The sequence below is a fragment of the Lasioglossum baleicum genome, chromosome 8, assembly GCF_051020765.1.
Source record: "Lasioglossum baleicum chromosome 8, iyLasBale1, whole genome shotgun sequence".
NCBI classification, from domain to species: domain Eukaryota; kingdom Metazoa; phylum Arthropoda; class Insecta; order Hymenoptera; family Halictidae; genus Lasioglossum; species Lasioglossum baleicum.
In genome coordinates, this window is record NC_134936.1 from 13,509,716 (window position 1) to 13,529,091 (window position 19,376).

The 19,376-nt window shown below is 45.8% G+C and overlaps 2 protein-coding genes and 1 long non-coding RNA gene across 6 annotated transcripts in view; 1 reads left to right on the forward strand and 2 right to left on the reverse strand.

Annotated features, from left to right (window-relative positions):
• LOC143211193 (uncharacterized) lies at nt 1-12,977 on the forward strand. The gene is made up of 2 exons (XR_013009411.1): nt 1-256; nt 3,673-12,977. It is a non-coding gene; the product is annotated as an uncharacterized LOC143211193 (long non-coding RNA).
• Nucleotides 8,504-15,882, reverse strand: LOC143211192 (uncharacterized). 3 transcript variants are annotated; one of them, XM_076428657.1, is made up of 14 exons: nt 15,767-15,882; nt 14,450-14,663; nt 14,191-14,337; nt 13,911-14,128; nt 12,316-12,578; nt 11,272-12,234; nt 11,066-11,197; nt 10,868-10,984; nt 10,638-10,799; nt 10,307-10,519; nt 10,005-10,230; nt 9,610-9,922; nt 9,408-9,523; nt 8,504-9,330 (listed from the first exon to the last, which is right to left on the reverse strand). In XM_076428657.1, exons 2-14 carry the CDS (start codon nt 14,620-14,622, stop codon nt 8,945-8,947), a joined length of 3,429 nt encoding a protein of 1,142 aa, XP_076284772.1. In that variant the 5' UTR covers nt 14,623-14,663; nt 15,767-15,882; the 3' UTR covers nt 8,504-8,944. The 3 variants fall into 3 exon arrangements, with proteins under 3 accessions (XP_076284772.1, XP_076284773.1, XP_076284774.1); XM_076428658.1 differs by lacking the exon at nt 15,767-15,882 and having other exon boundaries at nt 14,439-14,572; XM_076428659.1 differs by lacking the exons at nt 14,191-14,337; nt 14,450-14,663; nt 15,767-15,882 and having other exon boundaries at nt 12,316-12,540; nt 13,911-14,055.
• Nucleotides 15,272-19,376, reverse strand: part of LOC143211190 (uncharacterized) — a 13,268-nt gene continuing 9,163 nt past the window's right edge. For both annotated transcript variants that reach the window (XM_076428655.1, XM_076428656.1), the window contains 2 exons: nt 16,424-18,886; nt 15,272-15,882 (listed from right to left, as the gene is read on the reverse strand). In XM_076428655.1, coding sequence (XP_076284770.1) covers nt 15,563-15,882; nt 16,424-18,886 — 2,783 coding nt within the window. In that variant the 3' untranslated portion in view covers nt 15,272-15,562. The remainder of the gene's footprint in view (nt 15,883-16,423; nt 18,887-19,376) is intronic.

Consider the following 19,376-nt stretch of genomic DNA (forward strand, 5'->3'; position numbering starts at 1 on the left):
TCTTTCGGACAGATATGTGTAACACGTGTGTGTTCGGTTACGGGCACTCTCGCCTCCATTCCGCAGATTATGTTTCGATCGGCCACCGAATATTTTAAGAGACAGTTTGATGGAGACCCACAATCTTAATCGACCTATTTTTCCTAACTTACACCCTGCCGGTTCTGTGACGTTGATTTCTCGCTCACCATTTAGTTCCTCTTGGCGATACTATTCGAACCAACCGCTGTGGAGCAGGAAGCAGCATCTTCTCTTGGTAAGCGTATCGATCATCTGTTAACTCGATTATCAACAATTTAACTCTTGACCGCTCTTGCCCTCTTGGCCTTTCCCTTTGGGAGCATTTAGATACTCAAAAATTCCCAGAATTTGTTGCAAACTGCTCTTGACGCCAATAGTTTCACTGAAATTGATAATGTTCTTCGATCAGCCGTAGAACCGGATTAGGGTCTACGATCAATTTTAACTCGGCAGACTTCCTTTGAATACCTATTTTGATGTTGTACTTCTTGTAAACGAAGTTACAGTGAAATTTGCGTAGGAAATATTGACAGAAAAATCGAACAGAGTTTCCATGTCGATGGTTTCGTGGTGACCCATTTGATCTGTAATCTGGAGCCGGCAGCAAACAGAAAATAGCGTCCACCGTTCCGCAGCTTCCCGCAGGATTCGCGGAGGCGAGGGAGCCCTGTAAATATCCTAAATTGCCAGTAACAGTGACGCGAACTTCAGCTGGGAGTCGAGCATGGGATCGATTTTTCGAAAGTGAATCGAAGCAGAAAGGAAACGACCGCAGCCTCTCTCGGCATCGATTTGTTCTCGTTTTTTCCTTTCTCCACGCGACGCGACGGTTTCTCCAGACCGAAATGCCCGGAGAATTATGAGCGGGTTATGGTTTTACGAGGGGTCAACAGTTCGGCCAGGAAGCCGCGAGTCAGGAGCCGGGGCCTTCGTATTCGGACCATTAGTCGAACCGGGCAATTCGTCAAATCGGGAGAAATGTAGTATCAATAACGTCCCGCAGCTGCTGCCATCGGAGCATGCATTTTCCTGACGCGCAAATTGCGCGCGCACAAGCCTCCTCTCCTCGAAAGCCTACACGAGCGACAATTGTTTCCGATTTTCCTGATTCCTCCTCCTCCTCCTACTCCCGCCATCCTCGCGCTTCACGTTTCCTACCACCGAAAACCATCCCCTCGGAACGCGCGCGCGAGAGCCGATCCGTTTTTGTCTCGATGTTTTTTCCAGTTGTTTTGCCGCTCGCGTAATCTGCCGATCGATCCGCCGATTGATAGCGTCCTCCGCGAATCTTCGACCGCTTTTTCCCTACACACGCTCCTCCCGTGTAACGCAGTTTTAATGACGGGCTCCGAACCATTCCCGCGACGCATTTATTCGGTTACATGATAGACTTTTCCGATGCCGCGAATCCTTGTCTTCTCGCGCCAGAAAAAGTTCGTTCTGCACACACTTATCTCCGGCGAGCGGCGAGACCGTTTGCGTCAACAATTTTTATAAAATCTGTTTATGTACGATAAAAATGTCCAGCTTCAATCGAGTACGAACGATTTTTATTTTATACGTGTAAAAATTCGATGTCTAATAATCAGCACGAGGGACAACAAGATAGATACTGATAGGACGGACGCGATGAAGCACAGAAAGTGTAACCCAATTTCCAGCAGCTCGTTTTAATTCTCGATACCCTGGAGCGTTTCCCTCAATCTCGACAGCGCAGCTTAAAAAGTCAGAAGGAAAATATCGACCCCACATTTGCGGAACCATCGGCTGACCTATTATCTGTAGATTGTGTAGGGTCGACTCGCAGCATCTCGATCAAATCGAACGCCGCGGCTCGCAGCCTCGTTTTTCATGGTTAGCGGCCGGCTAAACACGTGTCCAGATCGAGCCACGTGTCACCGTTAATTTCCTGCGGTTTCCATTCCCGAAATCGTGCTCGACGGAAGTCTTGGGCCGATGTGTGATGTTTGCGGATAAATCCTCGTGGCCTGCCAGAAAGCTGACCCCATCTCGCGCGGCCTCTATCTTTCTCTTTCCTGTTCGACCCTCTTTCTCCGTGGCTCGTCTCTTTCCCTATCATTCTCTCTCTCTCTCTCTTTCTCTCTCGCTCTGGCTTCGACCGGTATCCTCGCTAAATAATAAATACGAGAGGGTTCTCCGGGAATACCCCGAGGGTGCCATTAGCGGGGTACAGGCCTCGGACCACCCTCTCGCACCCTTCGGAGCCGTCCTCCGGCTCGCACCCACCCCCGCAGCTTCTTCCACGACCCGAAACGCGAGTCTAATACACTTAGAGGCGAGACGCGGCTCCTCGCGTCTATGGACGGGGGTGTAAGGGGGTTGCGAGGGTGTAAGGGAGTCGAGGGGGTGCGGGAGGGTCTCTCCGATCGCTTTATGGAGCCCGCTTTCCTTTCTTTCCCTTTCTTTTCGTTTTCTTCGGCTCGCTTGACGAACGAGCCTCGAATAGACGAATGTCTTAAAGTTCACGGGGAAGAAGACCGCGGGGGCGGATCATATTTTCCAAGGACGGTGGCACACAACGCGACGCGCACCGGGGGGAAATTCGTTTTCATTTTCTCCTCTGCTCTCGTCTCTGCTCTTTCTCTCTCTCTCTTCCGTGGTATCTCCTTGCTCTGTTCGCACAGCTACAGAATCGAAGCTGATATCGGTTTTTGGTTTCCTTCGGGATCGAAGACGGCGATTAATCTAACGTCGAACGATCGAACCGAATTCACAGGCGCAACGAACGAGCATCGAGTGGAAAACTTTTAATCAGTAGTTGGTCCGCCACTTTCGTTTCTCTGTTCCTTCGTCTTTCTTCTCTTTTTCCCCCGTTGATCTTTCACCAAGGTTCGTCCCTCGGCCAGAATTCGATGCAAAGAAACATTGAAACGGCACGTCAGCCTCCGGATATCTGCGCCAGGCTTCCTGCAGATCTAATAGACCGGGAACAGGACGCCTGGAAAACGTTGACCACTCGCTCTAGCCGGTCAAACGGTTAATCGAGGCCATTGCGAACGGCAGCGGTTCTCAGCTGCTCCCCGCTTCCATTTCCTAACCACACGGACTCGCGATACTCCGCAAACTTTGTCGTTCCTCCACCTCTGTCTCTCTTTTCTCTCTGTTCGCCGCTGTCCTCCTTCATTAGGATCAACTTAAGGAGCCTGCGACAATATTCCCTGCACCACAAATTACAATCTTTTATCCTCCCGCGGTTAAGCTCCCGAAGTTTTCTAGCCGCACACTGTTCACTAAAGATTAATTTTAATAACGCGAATAAAAGTTCGTAGTCGTTGGTAGAAGATCCTCATTTGCCAATTCGATTAACTCTTCGAAATAGAGCACAGAGAAAATGGCTAAAACAGTGTACAGCCATTTTTGAAAATCTTTCAATCGTTATTCTCTCGAGGACATCATTTTTCATTCATCCTTAATCCCTTGCACTATGATTTATTTTGAGATTACAGGGCTCAGAACTTTTTCGACGTTTATAATTTACTACGGAAAAAGGAAAGATTAATATTTTTTGTGTAGCAACATGCTGTCCAATGGATAAATGTTTACTAGAATTTCATTTCTAAGTAATAAAAATGATGTGGGAAGGGGCTAATAGTCTTGGAATTCGGCGGATTATCGTGCGGATCTGTTTAGGAAAATGGTCGCGTCCGAGCCTGGTCCTTGGCGCAGGACGGATGCATCGTCGTAGACAGGATCGAAGGACACAACGCATCGGGAACATGCAGCCGGGGAAACGCTAGGCGGCACGAGGGGTAAGTATCAATAATTGAGCACCATGGGGGTGGCTCCGGTTGGCCATTTAGCGGTCGAACGAAGGGGATGGTCCGCGGATACCCATGGTACGGGGATATCGGTGGATGTATCGCACGGCGAGGCCTGCTATCGACATGTCGACGATGCCAGGCCGGGGCTGTATATTCTACGATATAGGAAACTATCCTAGCCGCGATCATGATACGCGAAAATACCATCTGTCATACGGGGGTGCGTGCCAGACCCTGTCCCACCGGTCAAACCACCACCCACTGTTCCCTTTCCTCCTACGGATTTTTACTCAGTGCCCTTTCCTCCTCGTTCTCCGACATTTTTCTTCTTCTTCTTCTTCTTCTCTGTACTCGCTTCTCGTTCCTCGAACTTTCTTCAGCCGGAACAATAGCCGCGGCAACCACCCCTTTGTTGCCGAACGTGTTGCAACGTTTTCCTGACCGTGGAAAACGAATCGGAGTTTGTTTTGCGGTGGATTCACTGTGTAGAATTTACTAACCCTGATTAGGCGATGCATCGAACGATGTCTGTCATTATTAGCATGCTGATTTTTCTTGATTTGATCGAATTTTTACTGCGTTTTTACATTCCAGTTGATAATAGAGGTGAAAACCTAGTGCAAGTACAGTCACTGAAAATTATTCAACTGTTGCTTCCTGTTATTCACTATGCTGCTATTTAGAACTTACCAAAACCAGAGAGGAACGAAACCAGAGCATCTATTTTCCCACTATTTCCTGTTTTCAACAAGTAAATATATAACCAAGTTGAACGACTAACCGAATGTATGAGAATAGCATATCGAGTTGCTAATAATTTATTACCCACACGGCAGAGAGTCCTCGGTTCGAAATTCTGTACGATCTTTCAATAATCGATGTAAGTAGAATTAGTCGACGCCACACAGACAGCTATGGCAGCAGTACCATTTTCATCAGAACTGCATAAAATCCGCAGTCCAATCACGACGATGCCAGAGAAATGAAAGTACGACTAGGTAAAAAAAAGACAGGAGAGTGATATGCGAATGATAAACGATGCGATCGGAGACTCATTGAGCTCCGGGTATCCATGCAGCCTAGCATAATCGTCAGGGAAGCGAGCCCTCGTGAATAATTCCGCAGTCGAATTCGTTCTCCAATTAAGAGGTCCGATCGGCCGGATCGCAATAAATTGCGATCGTTGAGAAAGCGTGGCTAACGTGAGACTAACGATAGAGCTCGGTCGTCGCGTCGAACAATGTGTACTTATCGCGAGTACATTCTCTAATTGATGAACACGCCGGATCTCCATTGTAGTCAGACTGTTCGTCTCCGTTCTCTAAAAAATTGGAAGATTAACGCTTCGCGGTCCCGTAACGCGGGTTATTAAAAATAATCCATCGCGAGAGCGAGTCGCGGCCGTCTCGGCGACATCCAGAGCAAATCAATAGGCGGCGGTGGCGGCGGCTATCTGCGAGTTTTTCCCGTGAACGAAAACACAGGTGTCGAGAGAGTGCGTGCGCGAGTAATCGTCGACTAGAACCCGTAGACTACTCGTGTGGAGAGGTGTTTGAGGCGTGTTCCGTTGAGGAGCGTCGACTGGAAAAGGGTGAAAGTCGATCGGTGAAAATTTCACTCGACAAGGTCTGGTGTCGCGGCGCCAAGCTTCCGCGTTTTAACCCCCATTAGTGACCCAACCACCGAGCAGTCTAGGTCCAAAGCGGTGCGGAGCGGTTCGAAGCGGAGCGGAGCAAAGCTGAGCGGCTCCGTTACACGGAACAACTTAATGTTATGTAAAAATAGCGGGGGTTTCCGAGTCGCCACACTTTCCCTCCTCCTCCGGCCGTATATTAATGCGGAACGAGAGCGTGCCGAGAAAGAGAGAGAGAGATGCGAGAGCCAGTCGAACCTCGAGCAGATGCTCGCCGCCGGAATATCTAAATAAATCCGCGCGCGCGTCGGCCACCCTTAAAATCCTCGAGTCGAATAAGTAATAACGCGGATGCGGAGGCGGAGGCCGACGCGGTTGTTAGATCCGTCCCTTTTCCGTATTCCATCTTGCCCTCGCCTGCATAAGCGAGCGCTTAGTCCGATTTCGGGACTTTAATTGGCCCGGGGGTATTCCGCTGCGTGGACTTACTTTACGAGGAAACTTTTCGGGGATATCTCGTGGCCACCCCTTCCTCCTCCTTACTCCTTCCGCCTATGCCCCCGCGACTGCATATTTCGTTTTCTTTCTATTTTTTTCTTCTGTTGTCCCGGAGATGGAGAGAGAGAAAGCCGCGTCGCGATGAGATACTATTTCTCCGTGGCGAGATTTAATCAGTTTCGCTCGGCGCTTATGCAATCGCTTTGATGCAACTTTCTCGACGAATCTACCGCCGCGTATTACTCAAGAAACAACCCTTTACGTACCGAGAACGCGAGCGAGCGAGTGGTTTTGTGCACGCCAGATCTTATAGATTATTTTGGATCAGCGTTGTAGGCGAGATTTAGTAGGAACGAATGTAAAAAATGAAGAACAGCGATTTCAAAAGGGGTGGAACACGCACACGGTGTTTCCCGGCGTTCCTCGGTGCACTGGGGGAAGAGACGTCTCGCGGAACACTAATCCCTCGTTCGTGGAGGAACTTCCATGATAAAACCGGATACGTACACCCCTCACCGGGTTTAATAAGGTTGCAAAGTTTACGGGAGCGACTTTTCAAAAATTCCCTCCTGCGGCTTTCTAGGTACGAGCGTCTGACTCTGGATTTCCTTTTCCATTTGCTCATTCTTTGTTTCTCAGGGTAGAGTGACCGAATTTCTACCTGATTCGCAGCACATCAATCAATTCCATCAACAATACTGCAAATAAGACGTACTGTGAGTACGACAAATTTTGGTCCGGATATAAATAATTGTTCTCAGAGAAAGAAGAATGCTTCTAAATTGAATACAACAAATTTTGGTCCAGATATAAATAATTGTCCTGAGAAAAAGAAATCGTCTAAATTGAATGTTTTATATAAGAATATTGGACTTATATTCGATGTACAAAATTGTCGAATATTCAAAAATTTGGTGTCGACGAACTCGATGAACCGATTGTGGGTGTACCGTTTCGCGATTGGATGCTCGTTGTTGATTGAAGAAGCATCGTGCTCTAATTTCCGAGACGGCTGTTTAGGAACGCCTGTGTGCCCGGTGGCTCGCGATTTCTGCTGTGCAACGTTCTCGCGTCGGTCCCGGGCTCTTATATAGCGCGGGAAATTCGTAGAGGGGAGAAAATTGTCGGTCTGTCTCGCCGGGGACCGATAATTTACTGTATAAATGTATTCCGGGCAAGGTGAGGCGAACCCTCGCCGCGGCGTTAATGTTCAATGAGCTCTCTCGTGGTGCAGGCCGGGCGATCGTTCGATACAATTTTTATTCGGTTCAAGCTGCGCTGCAGAAACCGCGAACCCCCTCGCCATCTACATCCCTCCGCCACCCCTCGTTACCGCAATTACACCTTGTTTAAATGTGTTACGACCAGAAGCGAAAGCGGAGCGTCCGCTTCACGCCCCCGGATGTTTGACTTTTACGCGTCGAACCAAGCCAGAATCAACCGACTCGATTAGTTTCCTAATTTGTTAACTCTTGGACTACATATTTGCATTATTCAATATTCTTTATTTCACAATTAAGGTGGAGTGAGGTAAGTGCGTCCTAGTTTTTGCAAAGTTGGACTTTAAACTGATGTATTTTCAGTCTGGTATGTAAAAGTTTAACGCTCTTGGTATCAAACTCTTGCCACAGTTATTACTGATAAATTAGTATTATGTAGGATTCTAATTTTGCTTGAAAATTATCATTTTGATGGGATATTGTACAAAGTGTCAACTACTACGCACTTGCCCCGAAAATGGGGCAAGTATTGTTTATTTTTATAGTTATTATTTAGTTATATTGTTTAGTTTTATAGTTATCCATTTTTAAGTAAAAAAGTACTTTTTGTTTACCCGTTGACGCACTTACCCCACTCTACCTTATTAAAATTATAAAAATCTCTCCATTGGATATGTTATACATATTTCTCTATTTCTCTGCAGAAAAATCAATGGACTGTATTCGATGAAACAAGCCCTTTCAGCGAAGTATTTTGGAGTCTACGCAAGTGTTAGGATTTTTCTATAGGTTCACAAGTGCTCGCTGGCTCTTGAAGAGCAATTAGCTTTCGGTAATCGAGGGCTCCGGCCGGTTTTCGTAGGTAGATTAGCGGGTCCGTTGTACGCGCGTGCAAACACGCGAGAGGCCGTCCAGTTGATCGCAACGACAGGACGATTTACGAGGTTTCGCAGGGCCGGCTGTCGGCCAGATAGACCGAACGTGTCAATTACGATAAAGCTCATCGGCGATCGATGTATCTGATGAAATTATTTAGACGGCCGCTGTCAGGCAACGACGCGCAGCGCAGCATCGAGCAGAGCAGAGCCGAGCCGAGCCGCGGCTCCGAACCCCGCCGCGTCGGGTTTACCACGATATTACACGGCGTCGCTCCGATTCTATCGCAAATACAATTACTCTGCCTGTAAATACTCTACCGTTCTACCCCTTCCGCACCCACGGTGGCTACTTTATTCGCATACTCGATTACCAGCGAAAATTCCGAGCCCTTCGACAGAAGCTTTGCAAAATCTCATTCTGATCGAACGTTGATCATTCGTAGACTACGGATCTTTATGTTTTTCCACGTAGGTCTAGCAAAATCACACCTGGATGCCGAAGTAAAATTTTATTACAAATTCATACAGCTACAAAATTAATTGTTGATCTTAACGCGCAGTTCCAGCCGCAGCTTTATTACGTGGCGAAGCGACACCGGTTAAAAGGATCCGCTTCCGCTTTTAGTTCCCTCCGAAGTTCGGCGAAACTTCGGGGTGGATGTTCGACATTCTTCGAGACTTCCCGGGCCTCGTGTAGCTCGTCGACTCGTCGAGCTTTCCCGGGTAAGAACACGATTCCAAATTGTCAGTTTTTCAGTGTTCAATCCGGTGGTTGTTAATCGAGCGTTTCTCCCCGTCTCTTTAACATCTACGGGCCGAGCCCGTAATTTATTGGCTGACGGGTGAACTTGCTGTTGACTCGCCGGCTCTCGAACTTTCTTCCACCACGTGTCCAAGCGTTTTGCCCGTTGTCTAGGGCCGTGTATCTCGGTCGTTATCCGAATAAACATTTATCTTCTCCTCGAGCGCTCGCAGTTTGTCCTCATCCGATAAATAAGTATCGTAATCTTTGCTAGCGTGATCGGGCGCGTGCTGCCCCCACAAATCATTGTCCTTGATCGAGGAACCGTTATCCTTACTCTTGGTCTCCGTAGCGCTTCTCTCTTTGTCGATCTCGGTCAGCTTCTCGAACAGCTCCTTCTCCAGCAACCCTTTTCTCATGTCCTCGCCGAATGCGACTTCCTCCAGCTGCTCCTCGTTCTCCTTCTTCCACGACTGACGTTTGTTCAGCAACAGAACCTCGTCCTCCACTTGGCTCTTGCCCGTTATCGGCTCCTCCTCAACCGCTGCCTCTGAAACTTCCAATAAACGCAGCACATCCACCGGTTAGCAAATCGTCAGACTGCGAATCTCGTACGTACTCTACAATGCGTACTTTGTCCCGCCGATACACTGGAACTCTTCATCGTCGCAGCCTCCTTCTCCGAACTACTCGACTTCGAATCACTGTCATCTAATCCTTCGACGAGCATTTCTCCTGACGATTTGCTCCTGTGCTCATATAAAAACGCACCGGAACGAACGGTGTTCAAACAATCGAATTAGGAACGCATTTATGTCTGTGCAGAGATGCATACTTCTCCGAGGTCTTTTCTTCAGGTTTCAATGTCTGTGGGATCTCGTGGGTCGGTTGGGCGTCGATCATATCCATGGAATTGTAGATCACGGGCTCCTCGTATCCCTGGTGGAACGAGGCCCAAAAATCTTTGTCGAGGTAGTCGCGTTTCTGTCGCGTCGCTGCAGCTTTGTGGCCAGAGTCCTTGTGTCGCGGCTGATCAATAGCACTTGCAGCTTTGTGACGTCTCCCGTGCCTCCTTTCACGTTCCCCTTTCGCTCTGTGCTTTTTACGAAGCTTTGGACGTTTGTCCACGCTTCTGACAACCCTGCGCCCTGAAACGCAGACGGCAGACCTTTGTCACCACGGTGGGAACGCGCGGCAAATTACGTTACACTCGCGCAACCTGCGACATACTGTCTCGGTGATCATTCCTGCCCCTGGAGATACTCTTCTTGGCCACCTTCGGCGTATTAGCGATGCTCGACGCCGCAGAGAAACGCGTTGGACCATTGAATCTGTCGCCGTGCGATGCGTTTCGCAACTCGGGCTGATAATGGACGATTTCGTTGGGCGAAGACGACCTCGTTTCTGCTCCTTGCTTTGCATCGACGTACTCCAGCATGGAATTCACTTCTTTCCCCTGGAGGAAGCAGGTGGGAAGATTAGGATTGCGTTGTTTATAGATTCATTTTATTTTAAGGGTGGCTGGTACTTGCCAAGTAGTCATGGACGGATTGAACCTTCGACTTCTCCGTTTCTGATAATGCGTGGTAATCTTTTATCAGACCCTCTATTAATTGAAGCTTCTTATGCATCTCTTTAATGCTCCCTTCCTCTCTTTCTCCCCCTAAACCGGACTGGAAGAGGAACTTTTCTTGTGGGAAGTGCATGGCTGGCTCCACCGAGTGCACCAGGGGCACTAATGTTAACTGGAACGTAATGGGATGCTCGAAAAAATTATTAATGCTAGTAGTAGTGGAGCTACTAAGACTCTGGAGGTTCTTAAAGAGTTATCTCAATTAATTACGACGCTGATAAGACTCGTACCTGTTCTGGAGAAGTTCCCCCAGATTTCACATCCAACATCCATCCCAGAAACTCGCTCAGATCAGGTGGCAGAGGCGTGCAGGTCTTCCTATCAACCTCTTCGGACATCAAACTATCCAGCACTTGCATGACTTTCTTCATCAACTCCTCCGTGTGCTTGGTCTGTTGGAATTGGAACATTTCACTTTTCTCTGACATGTGTAAAATGTATGATGAGCTCCTTGACTCACCTGGTTGACGTCGAGAGCCTGTCGATACTTCTTGTTGGTTGCCACAGCGACCTCGATTTTATGATTCTGACTGAGTCCTGGGCCTAGGGACGCTTTCAGGTCTTCGTTCTCGTGCACCTGGACAGTTTCAAATTTATTGATCCTTTCAAGCGCAAACCGTGTTGGGAATGAACATTATCAGCTTCGTCTCGAAGGTACCTGACTGAAAACTTGCTCCACAATCTTCCCCGCAAGCTCGCCATTAAAAGCAGCATTCATTTGGGATTCGTCTTGCATATTGTCTGCAGCCAGGAGCAAGGAGGCCGCCTTCTTCTTCTGATCCTTTTGATTCTAAAAATGTACATCCTTCTTTTTAATCAAATCATCAACCTCTTCATCACTGCTGGCAGTTCGAAATCGCTCACATCGACGACAGCCATATCCTTGGGATGTCTCTTCCGGTCATGCGACAACTGTTGATGATGCCTTTTCCCCACACCATGGTCAGCTTTACTCTTCTTCACATTGGTATGATGATTCACATTCTTGGACACTCTTTTCGCGTGCTTCTTCTGGTGATTCTTCGCTTTGGAATCGTTCGAGTGCTTCTTGCGATGTCTGCGTTTCCGGTTGCTCGACTTCTGCTTCCGTCCTTTCTTCTTCTTCTTGTGCCCTCGGCTGTTCTTCTTCTTCTTTTTCTTCTTCTTCTTATCCACTTTATTCGGTTTAGCACTTCTGACCGCTTTCGTGTAATAATTGTAATCCAGCTTGTCCTCCGGGTAATCGTACTCCACATCGGTGTTCGAGTCCGAAAGCTGCAGGCGATTGTTCTCCTCAGGATCCGACGAGTAATCGTAGTCAGCAGCATCGAAATCGCGCTGATGCTCACTGGCATCGTAACGAGGATCTGCCGCCCGTCTGACTCTGGCATTGTTCCTTATCCCTGAACTCTGCGGGTTCGAGGCTGGTTCCACGACGAAGCCAACTTCGGAAGTTCCCGGTTTCAGAGTCTTCGAACTTGTTCGCGCGATTTCGTTGACGGATGAAATCGAATTCTCGGTCAGGTTGGGATTGGACGAATCAAAATGCTGGATGGTCTTCAAACCTCTGCCGAGTCTCACAGTCATGTCCTCGTCGAGATCATTGAGCCAGTCCGACGGGTCCACGAAGGACTCTTGCAGATCTCTCGGGCTAATTATCGTTTGTTTCGCTAGATCTCGATTTTGGACTTGTTCCCGATGGAACTGGGCTGCCGGTGGCATGGAATATTTACGGTTTTCGTAAGGAGACCGCGAATCTGTGTCAATATATTGCCGGCCGCCTGTTAATGACCAACCGGGAACGGCGTCCTTCTCCCCGGCCTCCATGTCGTTTCTCCCTCCGTTCACCTGCGATTCAAGGTTTATAGAGCGAAAGGAAAGTAAGTCGGGGCAATAATTTATCGGGAACGCTTAGGTGCGGTTTTTCACCTTTTGTACACGCGGCCCGCCGCCGTCGGCCCCGATACCGGCCGCTACTCGTAACTTTTCCTCCGCGGTGCTGCTGCTGTTCGCTTGCTCCGGCCCGCCTTTAAACATATCGTCCGTGCTTTTAAGGGCGAAATAATTACTACGGGAAACGTTATTGCTCTCCAGCTGTTGCGACGACTCGGCCGGGGACGACTTTTCCGACGTCGCCATACTGCCAGGCTTGTCCTGCACCACCAACAGAGGAAGCAGGTTCGGGCTCGGGTCTGAACAACGTCATCCATCTCAATCCATTGCGCGGCACAATCATTCATTACTACAGTGGCTCACAAAAGTGTTCGCACGTCCTTTAAAACAGAATAGCTTTTTTGTAATTGTACCAAACGACCTGATGTTTTGTAAGCAATTAGAAGAATTGGTTTGCTAAATGACTTGCAGAAAAGAATTCTACAAAAATTATAATTTACAGGATTACCTTGCAAAAATAAAAAAGGCAATTTCTAAAACTCTTTTGTTTGAGCCCTTAATGAAAATTTGAAATATACAGGGTGAGTCACCTAACGTTACCACCGCAAATATCTTTGTTGTTTTTAGAGATCAGTCGAATGTCTGAAGGACAAAGTTGACTATTTTTGTTTTTATGTGATTTTTTTTAGAGATATCAAGGTCACCTTCATTTTTTTTAAATGGAATGAGGTATTTTTTAATACATGTTTTTGTTTCATGTGTTTTTAATACATTATTTTATTTTATTATTTTATTTAATTAATGATTTAAATTTTTAATACATGTTTCGTGTGTCTTAGAATTATTTAAATTGAAATATGTCCTGAACTACCAATTTTTCGACATTAATAGGTTAGTACAATCTTATAACGAATGTCCAGCTGCATCGATTGATGTATTAAAAAATACCTTATTCCATTTAAAAAAATGAAGATGACATTGATATCTCTCAAAAAAATCACACAAAAACAAAAATATTTTTGGTATCATGTGAGCCTCACTGAACCATTCAACTTTGTCGGTTAGACATTTGTCTTATCTTTTAAAACAACAAAGATATTTGAGATGGCAACGTTAGGTGACACACTCTGTATATTTTAAATTTTTAAAATTGCCATTTTTATTTTTGCATGTAATCTTGTAAATTATAATTTTTGGAAAATTCTTTTGCGCAAGTCATTCAGCAAACCAATGCTTCTAATTGCTTACAAAACATCAGGTCTTTTGGTACAAGTATAAAAAGTTATTCTGTTTTAAAGAGCGTACGAACACTTTTGTGGGCCAATGTATTCTTAACCACCTGCCGTATTTTAACAAGTTAAACTCGTCATGAAGATTTTAACAAAGTCTAACAAATATGAATGATACGCTTTAATCAATATTTAAGCATTGAAATAAATGTAGCCATCTCTTCTACGACATTTTTGGGGATAAGTTTTAATCACTGTAACTGTCAAGAAAATGTTACGGCAACGGGTTAACCCCTTAACTTTTCTAATCTAACTTTTAAATGGTAAAATCAATGTCCTCTTTTTCCACGACAAGTATACGTATCGTTAACAAAAAATGTTACATTTTCACGAGAAGTTTACCAGAAACTGCATTTCTATTCTCGTTCTGTGGACTCTCGGCTCGATCTCTGACCGGCTCCACAACCATATTCGTCGCTGGATCTTCTTTATCGTCAGGTTCGTGGTACAATCTCTGATCTCCCTTGATCCTCGGCTTGATCTTCACCTCGTCCTCGCTCCAGTCGTACAACTGCTTCATCTCTTCGTACAATGGTTCTACGCTCTCCTTCTTGTCGTTTCTGCAATGTAGAAAATATTTTAATCACGCGATCTTAGTGTATTGATTATAATTAGAGAATACTTGGGATCCATGCACTGGAAGTCTTTCAAATCATTGTCTATCGACACGGGAACCATCTTCTCGTCCATGTTCATTATATACTTAATTGGTTCGAAAATAACGTCATCCAGGAGTTTCATTTCTTTATTTTCGCGACGTTTGTTTGACCTGAAAGAACAACGATAAATCGTTCCTTCCAATAATCCAGGAATTGGAGTCTGAAAATTGCAACTTGTGCATTGGTTCTGCCACGATCACGTCGTCTTCACCTTGATCTAACCTGCCTGATTGCTGCTTGGAACTCTCTAGATCCAACATCATGGTTCCCACGTCAGACAAGTCCGAGGATTCTTTCTCAGTCGTCTCGTTCTTCTTCTGCTCCTCATCCGGTTTAAAATACTCGATAGGAATCTTATTCTTCATCTTCTGCTTCCGCCTCCACTGTTTCTCCATCTCTTCCTCCTGATAATCGATTTTTGTCGGTGGAACGGTTCCTGTTGTGGTTCAAAAGTCAGTGTATACTTGTACTCTACGATGATTAGGCTGCGGATCTTTATGCGAAAAATTTCTGCGTTTGTTGCGAGAAACTGGAGACACTCACAAATTTCCTCTGATTTAACAAAAATTACTATATTATTATTTGGGATAACTTTTACAGTACTTAAGTATTTAAGAGATCGTAAGATATTGAAGTTAGTGTAAGTAATAATTTAAAATCAAGTAAAAAATAATTATATAAAATTTTTTTAATTTCTTTATGCAAGATAAACATTTTCTTCGTCAATTACAAGACGCAGGAATCATATAATAATTTCTTTATATCTTTAGCAACGTATAAAAAGTAATGTAAATCATCTAGGGGGAATCTACACCCCTGGATCGGTGGATATTTGTGAGAGAAACTTATCGCACAATTATTTATGACAAAGAAAATTGTTAAAATTGTTTTTCACATCAACACATCAACAAAAATATTGGTACAAAATTGCGATAGATCGAAATTGTAGAAAAAAATACTAAAAGTTGCATTTCACAATTTTCTGACATCCATAATCTGACAGTTCACTTAAAAACAGTCAAATTTATGTTATGCACTTCGTTGTTTAAAGTCATAGTGGAATGCATAATTTTCAGGGAATCTGTGACTTTGTTTTGCTAAACTGTTTCAATCATTCAAAATTGGCTATGTTGCATTTAATAAAACTTTCGAACAAGGTAAGCAACGAAGCAAATGCTGGTAGCGAACGTGTCGATGAATCTACATAACGTTTTTTATGTTTCAATTTGCATCCACCCATTTTTGTCATAAATGGATAAAATCCGCAGCCTAGTGATAACGGTTCAGCGAACGATCGACAACGAAAACGTTCTCGAGATCCGACTTCGCGAGACCTTAGGTGTCCCGATTCTGAACTTTCGACGATCGGGAAGAGCACGCGTGATTACCGAGCCCCTGGTTCGAGTCGATCGCGTTCAGCCCGGAATTTGTTTTAACCCGTTCTTGTTCGCCCGCGGCTTCGCGAACTTGTTGCTCGACATCGTCGTCGTCGTAGTCGTAGTACGCGATGAACTTAATCGGATCGCGTCGCTTTCTCACGCTCTCTCGCTTCGTCTTCTGCTTCTTCATCTTGTCCCCTATCAGCACGTTCACCTTCGCCTTTCCCTTATCGCCCGACGCCGACCGCTGTCTCCTCTGCGACTGCACGCTGCTCTCTGCGAAACATGTTTAACAACGTTGGAGTCACCTGTCGTCGATCTTTTTCGAAGCCTCGGAAAACCTAGAGCCACTTCAGGTCACGCTAGGAATCAATTCTCTGTTGCTACACCTTGCCATAAGCTGAATCTATTCACTACAATCATCATACTTTTGATTCCCCCTGCAGGGAGTTCTATTATATTAAAAAAAAATAATTTTGCAAAATTATTGTGATTTAATAATTCTTTAAAAATCGAAGGTAAATGACTAGAATTGAAAAAACATCCTTCAGCTACTTTTAAATAAACTATGGATATTTACGCAACAGCAGAGTCGTAGAAAATTTTGATTTATCAGATCTCCACTGTACTTTAAACTTCAAACAAGTGTCGTATCGTATTAAGTAAGTATCGCGCCATTCCGAGTCTGAATAGGTCAACCACGCTGCGAATGCATAAAATCCGGAGTCGCAGGAATAATCGCATTTGTAAATTCTCGAAATAGCCGAGTGCTAGCGAAAATTACTGTCGAAAGCGATCGTGAACGCAGCGAGCTCACCAGCCTCTCCAGCCCGTAGGTTGTCCTCCTCTTCCTTGTCGTTGTAATTCAATTCAGCATTCTCAACGTCGTCGTTCGAATACTCCATGTACTGTAGTATCCTCCGTCCGAATGCATCATTCAGTTTCAGATCGGACATTGCTTCGGGGTCTATCATTATTTCATGATAGGTCTTCGGTTTACTTCCCTTGTATGGTTTAAAATTGTCGCTCGTCAAGGAGGAGCCGACAGCTATTGGAGAGGTAGACGACTCGGACGGTGCATCATTGTTCTCGATCAATTTCCCTTTCGCATCCTCTTCTGCCTGCTCCTCTTGGCTCTTAGTATCGTCTCTAGAAATTTCCTTGCTCTGTGGAATCTCGTCGGTGTTCATGTTAGTCTTGCCGCTCGGAGAGTCGTCGTAGAATATCTGTGAGTCTCCTTTATCTGCGTTGATCATCGATTCTTTCGATTTCGACGCCTCTTTGTCGTTCATGAACGCGAAAGTATCTTTGAACAAATCCTCATTCGGTTTGCTCTTGTCAAACCCGAAAATACTGGCTCCATCGGTGATTTGAGGAACATTGTCGCGCTTATGGTGGTCCTTCGTCTCGGCAGAATCGTCAAAAGATTTCTCCACCTGCACGTTGAACACCGTGGACACAGTCTTGTCAGGTTTCCCAGGCTCCTTCCCTACGATCAGCTTCTTCCTGACGTCCAGGGTGTTCACCACGAACGGACGATCGTTCCCTGTACCTCGGCTGTCGCTGAACTGGATCATGTCCTTGTTCTCCGACTTGAGGATAATATTAATATTCCCCGGCTCCTCCCTCTTCATCGACTTCTGAGACAATTTCCCAGGCCCGTTCTCATCTGAGCCGAGGACGCCCTTTGTGCGCTCGCAGTCCTCGCACAGACGCCCCTGAGGTTCCAAGACTTTGATCGCCTGTTCTCCTCCCTCGGCCGAGACAGCCTCTTCGGTTTTACTCGCGCCAGCATCCTCTTGCTCCTCTGTACTCGGACTGGCCTGTAATCCATTCGAGGCTGGTCCAAACGTTCGCAAAGAATTTCCCACGAGATTTTCACCCTTTTCCGCGATCCTCGACGACTTCTTCATCGCGGTCGAATCGGAGACACCGTTCTCTGCCACCTGATTCTTCTGATCATTCTTTAAATCAGTATGGACGACGCTGATCGACTTATCTTCTTGTACATCATTCGAGGTGTCCTTGTCATTGCTACTAGATAGTCTAGGATTTGCGGAGCCAGCATTCCCTGCCTCTTGAGGCTGCTGATCATTCTTAGATTGAACGTTGCTAGGTACCTTTTCCTCTTGCGAATCATTCGAGGTGTCCTTCTTATTAGAGTCATTGCTATTAGATAGTTCCTCTGGAACTGCTCCAGGATTCGCAGAGCCAACATTCCCTGCCTCTTGAGGCTGCTGATCATTCTTAGATTGGACGTTGCTAGGTACCTTGTCCTCTTGCGATTCATTCGAGGTGCCCTTCTTATCAGAGTCATTGCTATTAGATAGTTCCTCCGGGACTGCTCCAGGATTCGCAGAGCCAACATTCTTTGCCTCGTGAGGCTGCTGATCAATCTTAAGGGTAATTTGGACGTTGCTAGCTATCTTTTCCTCTTGTGAATCATTCGAGGTATCTTTCTTATCAGGGTCATTGCTATTAGGTAGTTCCTCCGGGACTGCTCCAGGATTCGCAGAGCCAACATCTCCTGCCTCCTGAGTCTGCTGATCAGTTTTTAAGTCAGACTGCATGATCGACTTGTCCCCTTGTAAATTGTTCGAGGTGTCCTTATCATCTACACTGTTAGAATCTTTAGAGACATCATTTTCTGCCATCTGATTCTTCTGATCATTCTCAGAATCAGACTGGACGTTGCTGGATTGCTTGACCTCTTGCAGATCGCTCGAGGTGTCCTTCTCAGGGTCACCGGGAAATAGTCCTTCGAGTATCGGATTTCCCTGCTGACTCTCCGCGTATTTTACCGAGAGATTCTCTCCGGTTCCCTTGTTTAAATAACGTTTCTCGGCCACAGTCCCTTCGCTGCGTCTTTCGCGGTCGTGCAGCTCTTTCAGAGCCTCCTCTTCAAGGTACGATGCCCCAAACCCCGCGCGGTGAAAGAGTTTCGGGCTACCATCGTCGTTATTAACTTCGGTCCGTTTCGTTCGCCACACTTTCCGGCCGTTCTTATCGCCCAGATCTCCCAGAGCTGCCCTCTCGCGTTTCTTCAGGTTGGAGATTAACCCCGAAGAATCGGAGTCGTCGTCGTTTTCCTTCATCTCGTGCTTCTTCTTCCCTCGAACTTTCTCCTCGTCAGCGTCCTCTTCGGTGTCCACGTTGCTGACAGTGTCGTGGACCTTCTTGTCAGGCTCGCTTAGGCTCTTCTTCAACTGCAGTAGCGACTCCTTGAGCGACTCCAGCGTAGGTGCTGATTCGTGTTGCTGTTTAGATCTGTCCTTTATACCTTTAGAGAATGTTAAGAGTGCTCAATTAAGATTTGTCGAAGATTCTCTTCGATTGATAATTAATTCATATACATGTTCTGCATTTGTCACGAGATATAGCCACTTAAAAGGAAATTAAAACAATAGGGATAGGCTTCTTGAAATTAATATACAGGGTCTGCCTGTTAAGTTATGTCACCATTTGTTAGGCATTTCCGGTAGCGCAATTAGAAAATGTTTTAGACGAAAGTTTGTCAGTACTTGGTGAGCTACATGTTCGCACATTCTTAAATCTGAAAAAATGCGTTTTACGTAAAAAAGTAAAGGTCACATGGATTGTTGCTGACGTCGAGACGAATTCAACAGCATTATCCTATGACCTTGAAATGACCTCAAACTCGAAAATTTGCAGCGATCGTAATTTTAATGAAAAATTATTTCTTACAAAATAGATCGTGACCTTTACTTTTTCAATTTTGATTTAAGAATATGCGAACATGTAGCTCTCCA